Source organism: Rhincodon typus, unplaced genomic scaffold (genome assembly GCF_021869965.1).
Source record: "Rhincodon typus isolate 14 unplaced genomic scaffold, sRhiTyp1.1 hic_rhity00000799, whole genome shotgun sequence".
Lineage (NCBI taxonomy): Eukaryota > Metazoa > Chordata > Chondrichthyes > Orectolobiformes > Rhincodontidae > Rhincodon > Rhincodon typus.
In genome coordinates this window covers 4,463-27,338 of record NW_025966437.1, presented here as the reverse complement: position 1 = coordinate 27,338, position 22,876 = coordinate 4,463, and the positions used below count along the sequence as shown (strand labels likewise).

Here is a 22,876-nt window from a genome sequence, read left to right as displayed (position 1 = left end):
CCAGATACACAAAATAGACGCATTCCAATGAGTAAGAACAATTCCAAAGGATGCACCCACCTAAGATTAACTAGAAAGATGAAAGCTAGTATTAAACTTCAAAAAATATATTATTGTGCAAAAATGGATGCCAGGTCTGAAGATTGGATAGAATATAACAAACAGCATAGAACAGTTAAAAAATTAATAAGGAAGGAAAAATTAGAGTACAAGAGAAAGCTAGCCATAAGTATAAATATTTAAAATAAAGTTAGTGAACATTGATGTTATAGGAAGAGATAGGAGGAACTGCAGATGCTGGAGAATCTGAGATAACAAGGTGTAGAGCTGGATGAACACAGCAGGCCAAGCAGCATCATAGGAGCAGGAAGGGTGACGTTTCGGGCCTAAGAAAGCCTGATGAATTATTAACGCAAAATCAATTCATAGCAGGCCACTTGAAAAAATATTTTGCATACAAAATGAGGGTTTACTTTTGGTGGGAGGGTATTTAAACAACTGTACCACAAACTTAGTGGAGAGCCAATGCGGAAAAAAGTGAAAAGACGATGTTTCACGGAAATTCTGATCGAAATCTTACTTTATTGTCTCGTTCCTCATCCTTATCTAAAGTGCGTTTTAAGAGAAAAACAAGTTTAATTTTAAAATCAATGTCTTTTTGAAGGAGGCGGGAGAAAGAGGAGACGTACAGGAAATTTGATCTATCCGCAGTGTGCATTAATCTTCTGTAAACTTTGGTGTAGGAATTGTTGTATTGCTCATGAAGGGGAACATAGATTGTTATTGCATGACAGAAGTTAATATACTGGCAGTGATAGGGTCAGTTTTGCTGTTCCATTCGGTCCGTGAGCAGCAGTCAACGTCATGTGACACAGTGCTCGCTACACCCGCATCAATCTCGCTGCAACTTGAATTTCCTGCACAATAACCAATAGTTCCAAGTAACCAGAGAGGAAGCGTCACCCTCAATAACATGGGCGCAGTTCTCAAGCTCTGGCTCTTGGTCTTAGGTAAGGATTCACTTTGATTCCAGTTAGCAGTCATTGCAGTTGGACTCGGTTTCTGTGGAGCTAATGGTCCCATTTGTTGTCTGGTTATGTTCCAGGGCCTGTTGTCCCTCTAGAAGTGATTGAGTCTCCTCCAGTTCTCTCCCTCCTGAAAGGACAGACAGCTCGGATCAACTGTAGCCTGATACCGGGAGAGGAGCGGGCTGATTTGGTGAAATATTATTGGTGTCGGGCAAGAGACATGCCTGATTTCAGCAGCAACACATCCAGGAATTTCGTGAAAAACAGCCCCCGTGTGTCCGTGTCTATGTCTGAGAGTTTTCTCATCATCCGGGAACTGATGCTGAATGATTCTGATACTTACCAATGTGTGGTTCTCAGAGAGAAACCTCGGCCCTGGAAATACTTCCTGGGAAATGGAACAACATTGAACGTCCAAGGTAATTGTGAAAGATCCTAAATATTCAGCAGGAAGGGTTGCATCTGGAAACAGAAACAGGTCACGGTTCAGATAAACGACCTTGCTGATAAACTGTTCACCAATTAAACCTCCAACTTCTTCCAGTTCTCACCAAAACACGCCGACCTGAGCCGTGGCCTGTTTCTGTCCCCACAAAGACTGCCTGACCTGCTGAGTATTTCCAGCAACCGCGATATTTTGTTTCTGATTCAGAGTCTGGACAGACTAGACAGGGAGAGGCTATCTCCATGTCCGAATATCTCAAGAAGCAGAGTCCACATGAGGGTTCGGTTTTAGCCCGCACTGCCGCAGAGTGTGGCGGACACAGATTCAATCGGGAATTTTAAAACAGAATGGGACAACATTCTGAAGAGAAGGATTCTAAAGAGGAACATTTTTCAGAGTTGCCGAAAAAGCCGAGTTGCTCTGGCTCAGCATGGACACGATGGGCCAAATCGCCTCGTTCTGTGCAGAGACCTTCCTCTGACTAGATTAAGGGAGAGCGAAATAGCTCAATATGCGAGAGAAGGAAACAGAAATAGTGCCCAGAAACACACAAATATAAACCAGACTGGGATGTTCTGTGGGATCAAATGGTTTGCCCGGGATGAGCTTTAATCTGACGGTAACCACTCACCACCTCCTTTTCTATGAGATCCTTTCAGTCCAGATCCTTTTCAAAACTTAGTTTGAAGAAAAACGCCCAAAAGACAAACCTCTGTAATCCGAAACCCAACAAGTCAACTACGAAATAAAACAAAACTAATTTGGGGGAAAACGTTTTTTTTTATCATTTCCTGGAATATACTGTTCCAAAGAAACACAACCCAAATTCGTGTCGGAACGAAACTGACTTTGGATCACGGGATCTCATTCTGTTTCACATTGTTCATGTGGGTTATATTTTTCTTGTGTCGGTCATTTGGAACTCGGTGTACTATTTATCAAATCGATCCTGCACTGCTGTCCCGTTGAGTATCAAAGTTGCAAACAGTTTTAATCGCCGCTCTCCTTGTTATCTGTATATCTCTATTTGTTACAATGAAGTGTACTGTTTTGATGTGTTTATTTAGCGAAACCTGAAATCTATCTGACTGCGGATCCCCAGAATGAAGATGTTGGGATTCAGACACTGACTTGTTTGGCCGCGGGATTCTCTCCGAGAGATCTGAACATTTCCTGGATTGTTGAGGGGGATGTCTCGTATCAGGAAGAGCCGGGTTCGCTGACAGTAAACAGTGACAGCAGCTATAACCTGACCTCCCGGCTGCGGATTACAAACCCTCAGCGGGAGCAGGGAGCCACCGTCTCCTGTCTCATTGAGCACAGGACATTCACTGGGTTAGTGACAGCAAGCTTCAGCAACAGCACAGGTAGGTCCTTCAGCATTACATCCCACATTACATTATTCCCAGCTGCAGTTAGTGGAGCTTGAAAAAATAATTTCATTTTCAAACATGCAGTGTTCGAGATAGAATTACGGAACAGAGAGAGTGAAATGCACACTCAGTATTTTAACCGTATTGCAAGAAAATGCACTCGAAATTCCATTCAAATTGACAAATGCCAGCGCTGTATTTGTTGGTAATTATTGTAAATGATGGTGGTGAATGGAAATCGGCAAAAGCAACCAATCAGTTGGGAGCCGCAGTCGGAAATCTCAAACAAAGTAACTGACCTGGAATCAACTTCCAACATTTGTTTTCACACAGTTTAATTCTGTCAAACAGGTGGGTTCGCTTCTGTCACTCTGTCTGAGGAGGCAATAACCTTGAGAAATATTAAAACGGAACGCAAGCCACAGCCAGTTTCAGCCCTTTGCTCTTACCCCGAGCGGTCTCACAGCTGGTTTATATCCAACATATCCAGAGCGGAGTCGCTCTATGCTTCCACACGAGGCGGCTCGGTAAGATGTGACCATCGACTAAAGAGCAATTCTGGCTTCAGGCAGAAGAGAAAAGGAATCAGAATAGGCAGCGTTTAAACGGCACGAAACAGAGGGGTAAATAACAACTTCTAGCAGATGTCAGCAGTTCTAAATGGCACAGCAGGACCGATGCATTGCTGAGACTGAGTGACCATGACTTCAATCCAGGCATTTACAGAGAAAAAGAATGCAGAAGCAAAGAGGGGAATGGACTGGGAATTGAAGTTCTGTCAAGCTATCATCGCGAATGGTCTCATCCTGTGCTCCCATTTATAATTCCCGCTAATAGCCACATACCATTTAACCGGTTGGCAGAATTCTCACTGCGTGTACCAGCCGAGAATAGAGTGAACCTGTTATGTTCTGTCGCCGATATGATATTTACATTCTTTCTGCGGCTTCACTCTGTTATAGCTGTATACAGGCAGCGTTCAAAGCTCCTGTTACACCACTATCACTGGCCGGGTGATAATCTATAAATCCCAAAAAACACGAGCTACATTGCTTCATTACCAAAGTCCGTTTGAGATTTTAGATGCAGGAATGTAACTGCAAGGAAAAGAAACGACCGTCTCCATTCAGTTCAGTCCATTCCCTCAGACAAGCGCCTTTGCCTCGCTTCTATCCCTGCTCATTGAAGCTCAGGTAAGTAAGATTATATCCCGAATTCTCAAACTTCACGTCTCTGAAAGAGAGAGAGAGGCAGACAGCGAAAAAAATTCCCTGGTCATAATCGTCGCTTTTAAAACAAGGATTGCCAAAGAAACAGCGAGGGGACACATTGAAAACGTACAAATGGAGCGATTATCCACCGGCAGCTTTGAAAGCCGCTGTGAGCCAATCCTCAGCAGACTACAGGACGCAGCACTCCAGAACCAAAATGTTGGAAATCTGAACTGAAAACAGAAAATGCTGACAATACAGGCTAGGTTGTGTCTCTGGAAAGCGAGTCAAACATTTCAGGTGGTGACCTTTCATTCACAACACCAAGGAGAGCAATTCGAAAAGTCCGCGGTCTCCCTCCCCGCAGATGCTGCCGGTTATTTGCAGCCTTTTCTGGAGTTTTAATGCATTTTTAGGATGTGGACATTGCCGGTTAGACCAGCATTTAAAATTCATCCCTAATTGCCCTTGAAAAGGTGGTAGTCAGATGTGCGCTTGAGTAGCCTCAGTCTATCTGGAGTAGGGGGCTGGTTAGCTCAGTTGGTCGGTCTGTGATACAGAACAACAGCATAGGTTCAATTCCCACAACAGCTGAGGTTATCAGGAAATCCCACCTTCTCAACTTCACCTCTCATTTGAGGCATGGTGACCCCTCAGGTTAATCTACCACCAGTCATATTTCTCTAATGAGAGAGCAGCACTGTAGCGCCTTTATTGGGAGCAGGAGTTTGGACGGGAGGAATTATAGAATGTATTAGTATGGGTGTAGAAAACTATTTCCTCTTGTCGGCTGCCTCAAAGGTTTCTGTCTCTGTAGTATGCAGTTTGAAATCAATCTTGTTAAAAATTTGCTATTTTATGCTGCCGTTAAAATAACTGACGGATCAACTGACTTTTAAAAAAGCTGACCAACAAAAAAAAAGCAGATAAACGTTGGTCCTAAATGTATGTCACTCGTCCTGAAGTTAAGGTGCTAGACTTTGTTGGCGAGAAGTGGCTTGTGCTAACAATCTGTAGCTCTATCCATCACTTACAAATAAACAGCCACAAAGGTGATTTAGAAATTACAGAAGATGGATGTGAAGCCTGAAGGCATGAGATTTATTTTCAACAATATTTATCCAGCACTTTTATTTCACTAAACTATCTTAAGGCACTTCCCAAAAGTATTATCAGTCAAAATGTAACACTGAACCACATTAAGAAAATCAAATTAAATAAACCATTCCACCAACCTATTCTCTTTCCAAATCCAGGCAAATCTGTAACTGAAGCAATTAACATTCATAAACAAAAATAATTGGTATTTCACATTAAGGAATACCCTCGCAATCTCACTGAGGATGCAACTGCTTAGCGAGAAATGTGACCTTTGTGTTTCATGAAGCATCAATCAGACATGCTCCAAATACCTTTTCACTAAAATACAAATGTAAACATCTCAGAGATAGCGGATGCTGGAGTCAAAGTGCAGCTTATTTGTCAAAAGTGACTTTGTTGGGAGGAGCCATTAAATAAACACACCTGTACATGTGACTTTCAGAAACTTCTGAAAGCTTTTATCAGTTATTCAACTCATGGTTGGATCTAAGAAAAAATTAGAAAATTAATCATCTGATTCTAGTTCTGTCCTTCAACCATATTGGTCCTGACAGTCTCCAGTTCCAACTTTCAAATTAGATGATCAATCTCCAATATAGGTGAACTCGTTTAAGTTTTCTTTTTGAACCACAACTGGCAGTTTATAATAATAAATGTCAGTTTGTCACATTGCTAGTTATCACGTATGTATTGAAAACTAAAAATAGTACAAATCATTTTTAAAAAGGCAGCATTGGTAACGGTACAACTGCATTTAGACAAATGTGTTGGATGAGTTCTGAAAAAGGGTCCCATAATGTTAACTCTGATTTCTCTCCACAAATGCTGCCAGACCTGTTGAGTCTTTCCAGCAATTTTATTTTTGTTTCTGATTTCCAACATCCACAGTTTTTTAGTTTTTTTTTAATTGCATGTGGGATTGGAAAGGCACATTATGAAGTAAGTTTGAAATTACCAATAATTTGAGCAAGGAGCTCAAATTACATGGCCTACTTCAAACTTGTGTAACTGCAGTATAAATTGAGGAGTGGGTTCAAGAAAGGTTGCTGAACATCAATTTTCTGCATGCAAGTATACATAGATGATTTGTTTATTAGTATCTGGCTGTGGTGAACTTGTTACTGATCATGAAGAGTTTAGAGAAGGGAGGCTCAGTGGGCTGACTTAGTTTTTAAAGTTATTTGTAAACATCTGTATTGTTATTCGGTGCAAAGTGAAAATACTGTATTACCATCTCAGGCTGTTGTGCACAGCTGCTTTTGCAATATAATTGCAGGATAATACAGTGAGTTGTGACCTTCCCCACCTCAGGTAGTGACAAAACCAGTCATGAATAATATGACAGGTATGATAAAGACTCAGTGATGGCATGGAGTTTGTCCTTCAATAAATAAATAACTTAAGAGGGTTCAGAAAAGATTTACAAGGATGTTGCCAGGGTTGGACGATTTCAGCTATAGGGACAGGCTGAATAGGCTATGGCTCCTTTCACTGAAGCATCAAAAGCTGAAGGGTGACCTTATAGAGGTTTACAAAATCATGAGTGGCATGGATAGGGTAAATAGACAAGATCTTTTCCCTGGGATAGGGGATTCAAAATCGAGAGGGCACAGGTTTAAGGTGAGAGGGGAAAGATTTAAAAGGGACGTAAGGAGCAATATTTTCACGCAGACGGTGGTGCGTGAATGGAATGAGCTGCCAGAGGAAGTGGTGGAGGTTGGTACAACTACAATATTTAAAAAGCATTTGAAAGGGTGTATGTATTGGAAGGGTTTAGAGGATACAGGCCAAAGGCTGGCAAATGGGACGAGATTTATCTCGGACATCTGGTCAGCATGAATAAGTGAAGTGAAGTGCCTGTTTCCGTGCTGTACATCTCTATGTTTCTATGACTCTATACCTCCTATGTTTTTTGGGGAATTTTTAGTAGAGATAGGATAATGCATATCACATTACTGTTACACAAATGGAATTAATTTTGGCATCATTCCTTAATGGCATTCCATTGGATGAATCCTATTAATACATTTCACACAAACAAGTCAACCAAAAAAATTCAAGTGACAGACAATAAGTATATTTCATATTTAATATGTGGTTAAAGAAGATAATTGAAGATTTGAATTTAAAATTATTGCATGCTATGTAGCTTTTCTTGATCTTGTTTATAATTAATTATTACTAATGTTTTGATTCATGTTTCAATTGTTATTTTAAGGTTTTTTCAAGTATTATTACCTTGGCCTGCTGAGTCCTATCCTTATTGTACCAGTTTGTCTTTGGATCATAAAGAGTCAATGCTGTAAACTAAAGAATGGAAAAGGTAATCAGATAAAATGCAATCTTTTTAATGGCTGAATATATTTCATTGGAAATAGTGTGTAAGTGCTGCATGAAATAATTCTAACAAAAATAACCATTAAAAAAAATCATGTTCCACAGGCAGTAAGAGTTCAGGATAGCAGATAATTAGCCATCTGAAACAGGAGGAAAAGACAGAAAGTGCAGGAGCCATTGGTGTTTGTGCCACTCTCAAAATGTTGGTCAGCCTTAAGACTATTGTGAGTGATGAGTTGTCTAACGAGAGCAGTGGAGCCAAATAGTAGGGATTGGGAAGATAGATCAAATGATGGGAGATATGGTAAATGCAAGGGAAAGGACAAGTCAACAGCGTAAGGTAATAACATGGGTACTGATAAGCAGTGTGGCAGGAAGAGACAGAGCTTAAAATTTAAGATTGGATCATCAAATAAGGCCAATATTTGCAAAATATGATAAAAAGAAATAATTAAAAGTTTTGTATTTGAATACATTCATAACAAAATGGATGAAATGTCATGTCATAGAGGAGTAAATATGTATGATTTGACAGCTATTACAGAGATATGACCACAGCGTGAGCAAGACTAGAACCTATATATTAAAGCTTCACAATACTTCAAAAGGACAGGAAATTCAGAAAAGCTGTTGAGGTAGCTGTGTTAATTAAAAATGCAATTAGTACAACACTAAAAGATAACATTTGTGCTAAAGATCAAGATGCAGAATTAGCTTTGGTAGAAATAATAGACAGTAAATGTAAGAAGTACCTTGTGGGAGTTTTTTGTAGGTCCCCTCATAGTAACTATACTGTAGGATAGAATATACAGGAACAAATAATGGGGAATTCTGTAAAGGATACAGGATAATCAAAGATGATTGAAGTCTACGTAGAAATTGAATGAATCAGATTGGCTAGGCAGCATGGAATATCAGTTCATGTAGCATTCTCAGGGCAGTTTTTTAGAGCTGCATGTTCTCGAGTCAACTAGAGAGAAAAGTCATTCCAGAGCTCATAATGTGCAGTAACAGAAGACTGACTATAGTTCTGATTGTGAACGAGGCTCCAGGAAACCAAGGTCAAAACATGATTACATTTTGTCTTCATTTTAAGGATGAGAAGAGTCGGTTGAAGGCTAATGTTTTAAACTGAAATAAAACCCATTTCAAGGGTATGAAGGCAGTACTGGCCAAAGTGAACCGGGAGATTATGTTAAAGGATAGGACGGTAGAGATGCAGTGGCAGACATTTAATTAGACCTTTCACCATTATCAGCAAAGGTACATTTTAGTGAGAAAGCATCTTGGAGAAGAATGCCAAATCTGCGTAAGTTGAGGAAGTTTCAGATAATATTAAATTGAAAGGAAAAGTGGACAATTTTGCAAAGATTAGTGATAAGTCAGAATTATTTACAATATATATTAGTGACTTGGTTGTGGAAAGTGAAGGTACTGTAGCCATGTTTGCAGATGACACAAAAATAGGCAGGAAGGCAAATGGTGAGGATGACACAAAGAGCCTGCAGAGGGATATAGGCAGGCTAGGTGAGTGGGTGAAAAGGTGACTAATGAAATATAATGTGGGGAAATGTGAGGTTATCAAATTTGGCAGGAGGAATAGAGGAGCTGAATAATACATAAAAGGATAAAAACTGCAGAAAGCAATAGAAGAAATGGTTTGAGAGTCCTCACCTGTGAATCACAGAAAGCTACTGTTCAAGTTTAACGGGTAACAGGGAAGGCAAGTGGAATTTTAGCCTCTATTTTAAAGGGAATGGAGAATAAAAATAGGGAGATTTTGCTAAAACTATACAAGGCACAAGACAGATCACAGATTGAATACTGTAAACAGTTTTGGTTCCCTTATCTATGGAAAGATGTACTGGCAATAGAGGTAGTTCAGGGAAGATTCACCAGGCTGAAACCAAGTATGGAGGGACTGTCTTATGAAGTGAGGCTGAGTAGTTTGGGCCTGTACTCATTGGAATACAGCAGAATGGGAGGTGACCTTAATGAAATATACAAGATTCTGACGGGACTTGTCAGGGTAGATGCAAAAAGGTTGTGAGAGTCCAGGACCACAAGGTATAATCTCAGAATAAAGGATCACACAGTTAAATCAGTGATATGGGGGAATTTCTTCTCTGAGTGTGCTGATGCTGTAGAATTCTTTGTCACAGAGGGATGTTGAGGCTGTGTATATTCAAGGCTGATACAGACAGGTTTTTAATTAGTAAGGGGGTTGAATGTTGTGGGGGAATGTTAGGAAAGTAGATTTGAGGATTAACAGACCAGTTGTGACCTCATTGAATGGCAGAGCAGACTCATTGGGCTCCTATTCTTATGATTTCATGATCTATAATGAGATACATTTCTAAAACAAAGACTGACTAACAAAGTCTGGTTGAATTTAAAATATGTGAGAAAGCTAAGTAGAAATATAAAAACAAATTGTAAGATTTTCTACCAGTATTTGAAAAGGAAAAGAGGAAAGCAAGCATTGGTCCACTTGAGGGTGAGATGGGGGAATTAATGGGAACTAAAGAAACGATTGGAAGTGCGAAACAACATTTTATGTATGTCTTCAATGTAGAACACATAAATAGTATCTCAAAAATAGTTGAAAACCAGGAGCTGAAAGAGGGGGAGGTACTTAAAACAATGCAATTATGATCACAAGGGGAAAGGTACTGAGAAAATGGTGGCTCAGTGGTTTGCACTGCTGCCTCGGAGTGCCAGGGACCCAGGTTCAATTCCAGCCTCAGCACACTGTCTGTGTGGAGTTTGCATGTTCTCCCCATGTCTGTTTGGGTTTCCTTTGGATGTTCCAGTTTCCTCCCGTGGCCCAATGATGTATGGTTTAGCTTGATTGGTTATGTAAATTACCCACAGTGTCTAGGCTAGATGGATTAGCTATGGGAAATGCAGCGGAACAGGGATGGGGTGGGTCTGGGTGGGATGCTCTTCAGTGGGTTGTTGTGGACTTGATGGGCCAAATGGCCTGCTTCCCCACTGTCGGCATTCTATGAAAGCAATTAGAACTGAAAGCTAAGAGGTTCCAAGTGCCCAATGGTATGGCCTTTAAAGAAGCAGCTGATGAAATAGTAGATGCATTAGTTGTAATTTTCTAAAATGTGCTATATTCTGGAAAGGTCTCAACAGACTGGAAAAATAGTCAACAGAGCTTCTCTACAAGAAAGGAATAGGAGATGACTAAGAAGGACTACAAGGAATACATTGACACTTTGAATGCACATACATAAAAAGAGAAAGTCTTGTCAATAATGTTGATGAGGTAAAGTGCAAGCTGTGTGAGAATTTGATGTAATAGCAATAATAAACATTGCTTAAAAATTTTGAGGACTACGTGCATAAAGTTCAAGGACAAAGAGTGTTCAAAAACACATGAAAAGGAGGCAAGGCAGTGGTACTGATTCAGGAAGGCATCTTAGTATTGAAAACAGAGGGTTTCCTTGAAAGAATAAGGACAGAATCTACTTGCTTAGAATTCAGAAGCTGGAATTGTATGGCGTGTATAATTTTTTACTCTCAGTAATTGGCCCAAATGACCAAGATGTCACTGTAATAGACTACTTTCATAGTCGAATTTCAATATATATACTAGTGTACTTTACTATAAGACAGTTCTAACATTGATATACTTATAGATTCATCAGTCCATGGCAATGATGTTGATGGTCAAATTATGAAAGAATCAGACTGTGTAGTAAGTAGATTGTTTTGATATATTCCTTTACTTAACTTGAGCTGTGCTGTGCTGAACTAAAGCTATTATAATATATTGTCAGCTTAATTAAATTGGTTGTGAACATGATGCACTGGGAACACAAAGGCAGCATCATTGTGTAATATGTAGGATTTACTTTATTTCCTAAAGCATAAGTCAACTGTAATTATATGTGTATTCTAGTTAACCTGTTCAGGGATTTTGTTACACACCTCTGAAGCAGGTGGGACTTGAACCTAAAACTCCAGGCTCTAATGCAGGCACATTACCACAACACCATTAGAGTCCTTAGCTACAATTGTAGGCTAAGTTGACAGAACTAATTTAACAAGTTAACTGATCTTGGTTTGTTACAAGACCAATTCAGACACAAGTATTTTTTTCAAGTTTCACAGAATTAATTAAGCTTATCAGGATATAGGGAGGGCAATGGTTGAGTGATATTATCGCTGGACTGTTAATCCGGAGACCCAGATAACATTCTGGGGACTGGGGTTTGAATCCTGCCATGGCCGATGGTGGAATTTGAATTCAATAAAATATCTCGAGTTAAGAATCTAACGATGACCATGAATCTATTGTTGGAAAAGTCCATTTGGTTCACTAATGTCCTTTAAGGAAGGAAACTGCCTTCCTTACCTGGTTTGGCCTACATGTGACTCCAGACCCATGGCAATGTGGTTGACTCTGAATCAGGGATGAGTAGTAAATGCTGCCTGGTCAGCAATGCCCTCATCCTGTTAATGAATAAAAAAGAGATAAAAGTAATGATACTTGATAAAAGCAGCGCATTCAATCAATTTCTTACTGCCTGTGACCTGTGTTCTTTGGTAAAAGCTCTTACCTCAAAGCATTTTCACGTTTGTTAGCCTGTATTTACATTAGCTTGGGCCATAAAAACAGCAACATAACCATAAATCATTGACTTTACCTTGACTGGGCCGTAGAGATATTCTCATGTTTTGCGGAAACATTTCTTACATATACCCATGACCAAACAGAATATCATTAAATTCCTTACTTGTTTAATTAGATTAAAATTATCAAAAAGTAACTTCAGTCTTACAGTTGGATTTGATCCTGTTTACCGCTTGGATATGTAGGTAATGCAACAAGAAAAAATGGATGTGGAGTTTAATATCATAGCTCTAGGGTCTGACTATTTTCCCTTTCCTCGTTGATTATGAACACGCGATGAAGTTGAAGATTGAAATATGCCCATATTCCATATGTACCTGGTTGAGATAAAATTCTGTGCTCTACCCAGACACTTAATTAAATCAATGCAACAATTTTTTGCCTCGACAAACTTTCTTCAGGAAGATTTATTTTTCCCATATGGAAACTATACATGGGACGGTGCCACCACATTATTGTGACTTTATTCCAAGGAGACATAAGATATCTTTTGTTCTTAATTTTCCCAAAAGAGAAGCTATTTTTGTTGTATCTCTTCAAAAATGGCTCTACAAAGTTGAACCAACAAAAACTGGTTATTCTTTTCATGGCTGGGAGTCCTTCAAAATAAAATGTAATCTTTGACTTGATTTCAATGAGATTTGTCCGTCAGTGATAAAATCCCTAATGTTGTGGCACTCCTTTAAGTAACATTGGGAGCAACACTTATTGCACTACTGCTCTGCTAAGTGTGCCATTCCCATCAGTTACACAAGAATCAATCAATAAATTCTCACTGACAGCCTTCTATCCATGGAAGATGATGAACATACAGCAAACAATTTCATTTGTAAGTGCCAATATCTTTGCTCGTGGCTGAAGAGGTCAATCCTCAAGAATTCTGTCTCACATTAAACAACTGAATATTATTGCAGGTTGTTTTGCAGTACAGGTGTTTGTTGTCAAGCTGCCATAATAACAATTGGTCATCATAGCACCTCACAGAAGGTGGTGCCATTTTCCCTATTATCAGCTAGTGATTCCCAGGTTCAATATTCTAGAGACTTCAGGTCATACTGTTAAGCATCCTTGAAATGGAGTTTTGAACATCCTGCTGATTGACTGGCACCACATATCTCACAATAGAGAAAGCTCTTAGTTACTTAACTGTCTTCCATGTTCTAATTTGCCCAACAATCCAAAGAAATGGCATATAGTTGATGAGTGCTGTAAACCTGCAAAATGTTTTTGAGATCATTGTGTTGGGTGATTTAGCTGCAGGTGGTCCGCATTTCACAGCTACAAAGCATACATCATTATGTAAATAAACAAACTTTGAAATGTCACTGAAGATTCATTTCATTTTCTTTTCTGTGAATTGAGCTCAGTGTCCACGCTAGGTTTTAATTAGCATAGACAGGAAACTCTCCCAATAAATTGCGAACTTTACAGGGTGAAGTTGTGCAGGAACTATTGGTATTAATAAAACAGATCTGACTTTAGAAAGTTAATATGCTTTCCATGATGTTTCCAACTTGATATTGTAAGACCAAAGTTGAAGCAAGACAGTTTTCATTGACTTGAGGAAATACAAACATGGGATGGGATGGAATGAATGGAGAAAGATGCATATTTGCAAAGAACTGTCATTTATTTATTTCTGACCTTCAATCATCAAACATTAGCATTGTAAAGATAGAAATCCACCAACAGCTGACATAATTCTCTGAAATAATAATATTCAGCTGTGAAAACAATGACATTAGAATTTTGCATTGAATCTCAATCTCTCAAATAATTATTTTTGGCTCTAAAATGATGAACTATAGGCTTCAAGAAGTCTTTGTTTTATTTGGGTCCCAATGTGGTTGAGATAAATGACAATGTGATTGTTGATACTCACGTCCACAATGGTATCGAAGGTTTACATTCTGGACAGTTAATGCTCCAATTTCTTGAAGAAGCTTGCAGCAATGTAATCTTGAAGAAATCAATATCTGAAGTTCAGTAATTTTTAAAAATCAGTTTTTGTTCTACTACTCTTGGAAGCATTTACTTATATCCAAATATTGTCAAATATCACAGTAGATGTCACTTGCCAGGTGCGTTTTCTTCAGGTGTTAGTTTAGGCGTTGAAATTAAATAGGATATTGCTTGACTAAAGGGGGCATCATGACAACATTCAATCATGCAAGTGTGTACACATACGTATATGCACATGTACTTCAAGGCAGAATTCACTAAATATTCAAGAGTGTAAGCCTTTTTCTGCTCCTGTGACAGTAACACTTAGTTAAAATGCACTGTTTTAATTGCTACCAGCAAAAAATAAGGATATTGAAACTAAAATCTTCCAGTCAGTCTGGATGATTAAACATGGAGTGATGCTTTATCCAGTACCCATCACTAAATTAATTGCTAGAGAGTGCGAATGAGGTAAATTTTGCCTCTGGTGCATATTGAGCAGTTGGTGTTCTGTTTATCAGCTGCAAGTCTGATCAATTATCATATATTAACATCATTTGCAAGAGAAACTCAATTGCCAGGCAGCATCCACGGAGAGAGAAAAAGAGTTAGCATTTCAAGTCAGAAGAAGGAGGATGCTGCTTGCACGATCTGGAAATCCAATGGGATGGATGCCCTGTAAAGTCATCTGACCATCCTTTAAAAACAAGATTCATTTTTCAAAAGTGAGGACAGTTCATTAGTGAGGCAGTAAGTGACATGATATTGATTGTCCAATACAATTATAGAGGTGCAATTAAGAAACAGGAGGATTGTCTCTTTTGCCAGTGCTGAGCCCTGGCAACTTAACCAGAGGTGGTAGAGAGGATTGATTGAATGCCAACCAATGGTTTCAGTGAAGTGTCAAACAGATAGGATTGTTAAGAGGCCAATATGACTAATGTCCATACGCCGAAATCAGAAATGCACAATTTAACTGCTTGCTTTTCGATATTTGCTCTTAGTGTTGGAATATTGGTATTTCTGTGTGGTTTTGCATCATACAACAGAAAGACAGGATTCATGCTAAAATAATGTCAAATCAAAAATTGAAATTTCCTCATTTTTAATTGACCTTATTTCTGTTTCTTACTCCTTTGTTGCAGGATAATATTTCCCTCAGCAGTGAAACTCTTCATTACGCATCTGTTCAAGTCAAAAATCCTTCAAAGAGTAAACAAAAACAGGAATTGAAAAGACAAGAGCAGGACCAGGCAACAGAATATGCCGTTCTAAAGGTCAAAGATAAAAATAATCAATTCTACAAAGAGGTGGTAGATTACTCCACCGTCAGCATTTGCCCCACATCAAACACATGGCAAGCTGTTAACTACAAAGCAACCACATATGCTTCAGTTAAGAAATAAACATTTCATATCATTTTATATGATTCGCTTTCTCAAGGGCAATTAAGGGTGCCAACAAATGCTGACCTTGATAGTAACTCTCACATCTTCCAAAAATGTGACTTGGGTGAAGTATAATTTTGCAACTGCAAATGCATAAGCAAACGTAACTTTAAAGTGTCTCCAGTATCTCAAGTTGGACGTTGACATTAATTGTTTCGTTAAACTGAAATGAAACCCACTATTATTTGCTTACATGGTTCAGATATATTGTAAATGGTGTGTCACAGAATTATTACCGATCAAACTCAAAATGGATACTATAATACCTTTTGATGATTTGTTATCCCAAAAACCGGTCAATTGTACTGTAATTCCCTGTATTGGTCCTTCCATCCTCCTGTTCATATCTTGAAAGTTTTGAAATTTCAGATCCTTAAGGTCCTATTGTTTTAACCAAGAATTAATTGAGTGTTAAATGCCCCCCTTTGTGATTGATGTTGAGGTAATATACCAGCCTTTCTACTTGTTGGCTGCCAGTGAATTAAAAGGCAAGCCATCTGATGTCTTGGAGCTATCTTGTGAATTGCTGTGTCCATTCTAAATAAAAGCTCAAATTAGCCTTATTAAAGAAATACATAAGTTTATAATTGCTTGGTCAAGGAAACGTGCTAGAGGAAGGTAAAACTTCCCCCATCGCCCATGGTTCCTGCTTTATCCTTGTGTGCCTCAATCTTTCTGCAGAGGGTGCATTCGTGTTCTATTTCCCAGTAATGGCCCCTGCAGCCCAGGCATGGCCTCAACTGGTCCCTCAACTACAATGACAGTGGCCACAATCTTCACAGAAAGGAAGCCAGAGATATGAGTGGGTTGTGACCATCTCCTTTGGGTCAAGAAAGGGAGCACAATATAAGTTTGTCTGAATTCAGAGTTCACCAGATTGGGTCAATCAATAAGTAGGTCACTGTTGTCTGTTATTGATATTGTGTGTAAGTATTAAGTTTGACTCAATCTAAATGAATTCAGTCTTTGTTTCAAAGGTATGCATGGCTTTTAAAACTTTGTGCAAAACAGTGTACATGTATAAGTCAAACAATGGTTCTGACTGGTGACAGTGGAAACTGCAAGCTGCAATCCAGCTCTGTGATGACATGTTTACACAAGCTGACTACACAATTGGCTTTCCAATGCCAGCACATGCCTGATGTAGCAGCATCCTCAATCCCTATCTCTCCACTTGATGACTTCTTTTTCAATGCAAGCAGTGAGACTTCTCAGCCAGTTCAAACAATTCAAATAAAGTTCCACATTCTTTGCCTGTCGACTCATCTTATTTGTTCATCATGCCATACACAATAGATATGATTGCTGAAGGCTTCTGATATGCAGCCACACCCCACAAAAGTAATTTGTGTCTAAAGTTGGCCCTTTAATAGAGGCAAAAACAGAAATTGCTGGAAAGGCTCAGCACATTTGGCGACATTGGTAGAGAGAAATCAGAGTTAACGTCTCTCCTGCTGTTTCAGTTTCTGATTTTCAGCATCCACTGTTCTTTCGGTTTTTATTTTACCCTTCAATAGATATAAATGAGCATGATTCCTGAATGAATAGATGCATATCTGGTTTACTATCTGTGCCCTTTGCTGTGTTCTAAATGGCAGAGGGCAAAAATGGAGGAAGGCCTTTGGGCTGTGCCATACGGCAGTAATTTGTTTGCTCTCCCATTTCAGTTATGTCCTGTTTCAGATGGGAAAATTCCAGCCTTGTTCTCTACTCTACCCTTTAATTCTTAACCACCGTCCAATATCAGCTCTGGTCTCCTCCCCAAACTTCAGTCCACCATCATCCGGAACCAACTTGACCCTGGGATGGATCTGCCTACATTTCTAAACCACAGATAATATATTAATGTATTAAAAAAAAGAAAAGCTTGCTTGACTTAGAGGAAAAGGGAGCAAAATTACGTTAGAACTATCTGTGGTCAGATTTTGGTCATGCATTTCAGCAGAGCTACACTAACCGCGCCAAAAAAAAACTTTCCATTCAGACTATGACTAAGGTCACATCATAGCAAAAGATAAACCTCATGTCAAGGAATGAGTTAGTCATTGGCTAGACTGACTGCAGTAAAAACACATCCTGTGTGTATTACTGATAGTTCGTAGACCAATCTCAAAAAAACAGGTGACAAACCGTTCAATACACACAACAATCCTTTTTAACTTGTGGTATGTTTAATTGCCAGCTATCCCTGCAGTGACAGAGAGACTACAAACATCTTAAATGTTTAAAGTTATACAATTTATTATGTAGAATCTATATGAGGTCTCGAGTGGATATAAATTTCAATTTGTTGCTAAAATACTCAACGAGTATAGTTTTCTTTTCTTTTTGAAACTAAGTGGTGGGTGAAACAAACAGGAGGGATTTCTGTTAGGAGATGGGTTGGGATTTTACATTTGATTATTTACTTGTCAGGTAATTACATCAGGCACTGGTGCTACACCACATTTTCTGGGCTAAAATGTTCTAAAGCCCATTGGGACCTTACAGGCTCCAACATCCAGATGCCATATTTAACAGGGACCTGGACAGCACTTCACTCTTTGCAACCCAAGAGCATTGCTCAATCTCTGCTCATTACTCATCGCCCACCCCTGGAGATGACAGAGACCAGGGCAAAAGGAATGCCTTGTTTGAACAATACATCCTTAGAAGTTCCCCTGAAGGCTGATGGTAGAGAATGGAAGTTTTTTTCCCTATAAATGACAACAAGAGGCTGTGCTAAAGGCACCCAGAGGTTGCTACAGAGGTCCACACATGGGAAGTTTAAGAGAAACTGACTCCAGTTGCAAGAGGATAGGTACCTCTGACCGCTCAATTCTTCATGCTCCCATGAGTGTGAATTAGCATTGTAAGGTTGCCAATGCAGCGCAATGTTACACAGAAAGCTGGGTGCCAGGCCTCAATCAAATGCCTCATGCGCAATCAATGTTTGCCATCTGTAATTGCAGTTGCCCAATATAGCAGTACTGAAATCACAGCAGTATTGCCTCTCACACATCTGCTAGTGTTAGCACTTAAAACATTAAAGGAGTTGTAACACACAGCAACTCATATCAATGACTTTATGTCACACCGAGGAGAATTTATACATCTGATAATCTTTCACCAAAGGCTCGCATGGAACAAAGACACAACCACAAAAGATGAGCTTTTGAGTTGAGTTCCTTTAAAGTTCATCCTTGTTTGCCTTGGTCAGGTTTGCTGAGGTCAGCGACTCGCTGGGTCAGGCTCATTTGTGCAGTCAGGCTTCACTCCCAACACTAGGCATTTAATAATGACAAACCTGACTGCATCTGACTGGGACTCCTTATCAACATGGACAAGCTCATTGCTAATACTCTGAGAGTTTGCTCTAAGAAATGTTTTAGTTACAAATGAGTGAAGTAACTGAAAAGATTTTAGTTCACTGGTGCTCAGAGGAAGAAGCCTATCCTACTTAGTGCACACCTCATGGATACAGTCACATTTGTGACTACATGTGATTTCCATTTTTGGCCCAGAGTGTTGTGGCCCTGAATTAAATTTGATTGAATTAAATTCCACCACTGAGGTGTGAAGGAGTCTTCATGACATTGCTAATTAATGCAGGTTCCCAACTGTGATGTTTGGGAAAACTAACCTCCCTGAAAAGGTTTGAGAACTTACTAGTAAGAATTCAACTTGCTGCCAGGCACCTGTCCAATTAGATTCCCCTGCCCACTCTTCTAAGAGCTTTGGGTGGCCCATGGATATGCTGTATCAAGAGTAGATTTAAGGACATTCTGCTATTGGCTTTGAAGAAAGGCCTTTCTCAAACAATCTAATTAGTTGTGTATTTTTCTCATGTCCAGATGTGTTGTCGTGGAGGTGAGGGCTGAAACTTCAAAGCAATTATGACCTAAGGGGCCAGGAATTTTGGTTAGAACTTGCTGATGTATGTATCTTGGGACTCAATGCACATATTGGGAATAAATTTATTTTAAATAATTGGCAATCCTGGCATTACGTTTTCCCTTTGCAAATCTGTGGTCATTCTGAAGAAGGGTCCCGAGCCGAAACATCAGCTTTCCTGCTTCTCTGATGCTACCGGACCTGCTGTGTTCCTCCAGCTCCACACTTTGTTATCTCATCATCCAAAACTCTGTCGTGTGTGCCTTAGCTTGCACCAAGTGCCATGTACCTGTGATTCCTGAATTCACTGATCTACATTAACATCTGGTCAACTTTAAAAATTCTCATCCTTACTTGTAAATCCCTTTGTGACCTGAACCCTGCCCATCTCTGTAAACTTCCCATTGCTACAGCACTCTGAGATCGCCATGCTGCTTTAATTCTGCATCTTGAGTATCCATAATTTTTATTGATCCATCATTCATGGCTCTGCCTTCATCTGTCATGCACCTATATCCTGAAACTCCCTTTCTAAACCCATATATGAGTTAGACAGATTATTGGCTGACAAGGGAGTCAAAGGTTACTGGGGACAGATAGGAAGATTATTTAAGGTCACACTAGATCAGACATGATCTTATTTATTGGTAGAGGAGGCTTGAAGGTCCTAATTACTTTGTTTATATGTTTTAAAATCTCCTTATGTGGCTCAGTGTCAAATTCGGGCCTGTAACAGTCCTGTGAAATATCTTAGGACAATTTATTGAGTTAATAGTAACTTTATGAATACAAGCTATTGTTTTTGAATTTGTGTTAGATTCCCTTGTGTGAAAGTGCAGAACACGTATTGTCCTTGTATTGAATTTTATGATTAGTGTGGAATAGCTAACTGTAAAAGTTTTTACTCAAGGACAGAGGATTTGGTGACAGGAAGTAGATTTTGAAGTCAACTAAATTTGCTCTATTCATTGATGACTAATGATACTGTCTCTTAGTTGTCTAGCAGCATTAATCTCTGGAACTACTTACAGTGCCTCACAGTATCTGGACTTCAGAATTAGAATTGTCATTATTGTTATGCTTGGTTTAGAATTCTCTACCTTGCAGTCGAGTGGAATCTCAGTCATTAAGTAAGTTCAAGAAAGTGAGTGATAAATTTCTAGTCACCAATGGCATCAAGGAATATGTGGATAGTGTGAGAATGTGTCATTAAGGTAGATGATCAGCAGCATGGTAGAGCAAGCTCAAGGGGCTGGATGGCCTATATCCGCTCCTTTGTTGCTTCCTTTGTTGTTCTTCTTTGCAACATCTGAGACATCTACCAATAACTCTTTCCTAACTGAAAAATTAGGAATGTGTACTGTAACATTTCGCTAATGTAAAAACTGTGTTTTTATTTTTGTGTCTTTTTAAAACAGCAATGAGAGACAACTGTTCTTAAAAGCAGAGAGTCACCAAGATGTCTGCATAATTTCACAGCAAGAAATTTGATACTTATTGTGATCTCTGTTTTGTTTTTGTATGGCTGTGGGTTCCTGCAATGTACAGACAAACAGGAGCTGAGCAGTTGTTTAAAAGTGAAGCTGATTGGTTGTTAGCTAACTGAGTAAGTTGGAACTGGAAACAAATTACAGCAACATAGACACGGAGAGCAAGAAACACACAGAAAGCTGTGCAGTTGTTCTCCCCAACAGTAGCTGCCTGTTCTCTGCAGCAAAACACGCAGTTTAAACTTGGGGAAAAAAGTTACCTTATGTAACTTTTGCAATAGTATGCAACAGTTATGGTAATCTGTGACATTTTAATTGATAAAAGACATTTTTGCAGTGAGTCAGTCACTCTGTACTTCTGAGAAGCCAGTAGAAGCTTCCAGATAACACAACTGAATGCCAAGGGCCTTTCAGAGCCTATTGGATACTCCAGCTCTTGCAAAATGACTCAGACAGTCCACATAAGATGACAGGCATGATGACATAATTTGCAGCATTGACATCTCGTTATGGAAATCATGGCCACAAACAGACCATAGAGTTCACGCAGAAGGAAACAAATTAGGAGGTGCGCCAGTTGCAAGCAGGGATCAGTCAAGGGTTGCTGCATCCATCTCACACCTACACCATGGGCCAGCAGCACTCACTGCAAACACACTCTGTATATATCAAACACTTGATGGTCAAGATGTAGCTCTTTGGTCGATGTAGATTGCCAGTGGAGATGCACCCCTGAGCTACCTGTTGCCTGCCACTTTAACACACCACCCTGTTCCCTAGTCAACACCTCAGTCTTTGGCTTGCTGCAGTGTTCCAGCAAAGCTCAGTGCAAGCTAGAAGAACAACACCTCATTTTCCATTTGGGGACCCTGTAGCCCGACAGACTCAATATCGAGTTCAATAATTTTAGGGCCTAAACTCTCCCATGTCCTGCTCTTCTCTCTCTTTGGGCTCTGTCCTATCGTTTACTCCCTACCCCATTCCCCACCCTATTCTTTGCATATAAACCAACGATTTCCCAGCTACCATCAGTTCTGAGGAACGGACCCAAAACGTTAACTTTGATCTTTTTCTTCACTGATGCTGCCAGACCTATTGAGCTTTTTCAGCAACTTCCGTTTTTGTTCCTGATTTAGAGCATCCGTAGTTCTTTCTGTTTTTATTTAGTATTTAACTGACTGCCACATTTGTTCTAGGCATGCCCACCTTGAAGAAGTTTTGCTCCTCTCTCCGACAGGATTTCCGTTCCAATCTTTCTTCTTGTCCACCAACTTCACTGTCACTCCTGATGTTTGATCAAGTATTTGCTAAAACTCATTTCCACAGCCATATCAAAAACATTCCTCAGTGACTGCCTCAGGCTCAGACTCACCCCAGTGGATTTCAAATGAAGTTTCATCCCTCATGTTTTGAATCCTCCCAGGATCACAGATATCTCCGTGATGTTCAATACTCCACGGACAGCTGCTCTCGCTGCATCCTGAGATCCACACTCAGTGCCATGCGGTGCCACATGCACACTCTCAACCTTTCTCTCCAACAGCATCGCTACACGCTGGCTCAGGGCTGCACCACTCCACAGTTCTGCTTCATCCTCCAGCTCATTCATCATGCTAACAAGAATCATGCTAACAAGAAATTTTTTCTTTTCCTTTCAGGCATCAAGGCCCACAAGATGCAACAACTCATAGATACTCATGGTCCTCTCCTCCCCTTCCCCCGACTCCATCCCCTCTCCCAACCCCACGTCCTGTCGGGTATTCACCATCCCTCCTAACCTTCCGCTCTCTGATGCTGAAAGTTCTGTGCTCAGCAAATGCCTCAGCTTTATTACTCTGTGCCCCCACTTTAATGCATTTTGGGCATGACATGATGTCGAACTCTTCTTCTGCCGTCTTCGCCTCCGTGCTCACTTCTTTGGACATGAGTCACATCCACGTCCCACAGACCCCTTCGCCCAACTCCAACACTCTCCCTC

General features: G+C 39.8%; 1 protein-coding gene across 1 annotated transcript; it reads left to right on the top strand.

Moving 5' to 3' along the window:
* The first annotated feature begins 883 nt into the window (after window positions 1-883).
* Window positions 884-16,789, top strand: LOC109913720 (tyrosine-protein phosphatase non-receptor type substrate 1-like). Its single transcript, XM_048592198.1, has 6 exons — window positions 884-1,010; window positions 1,106-1,447; window positions 2,541-2,840; window positions 7,377-7,481; window positions 11,146-11,204; window positions 15,233-16,789. Exons 1-6 carry the CDS (start codon window positions 974-976, stop codon window positions 15,491-15,493), a joined length of 1,104 nt encoding a protein of 367 aa, XP_048448155.1. The 5' UTR covers window positions 884-973; the 3' UTR covers window positions 15,494-16,789.
* The last annotated feature ends 6,087 nt before the right edge of the window (window positions 16,790-22,876 follow it).

Excerpts from the sequence above, each read along its gene's own strand:
- LOC109913720 (XM_048592198.1), top strand. The coding sequence starts at position 974 with ATGGGCGCAGTTCTCAAGCTCTGGCTCTTGGTCTTAG. Across the intron at positions 2,841-7,376 it reads AAGCTTCAGCAACAGCACAG|GTTTTTTCAAGTATTATTAC; the intron begins GTAGGTCCTTCA and ends TGTTATTTTAAG. Across the intron at positions 11,205-15,232 it reads TGAAAGAATCAGACTGTGTA|GATAATATTTCCCTCAGCAG; the intron begins GTAAGTAGATTG and ends CCTTTGTTGCAG.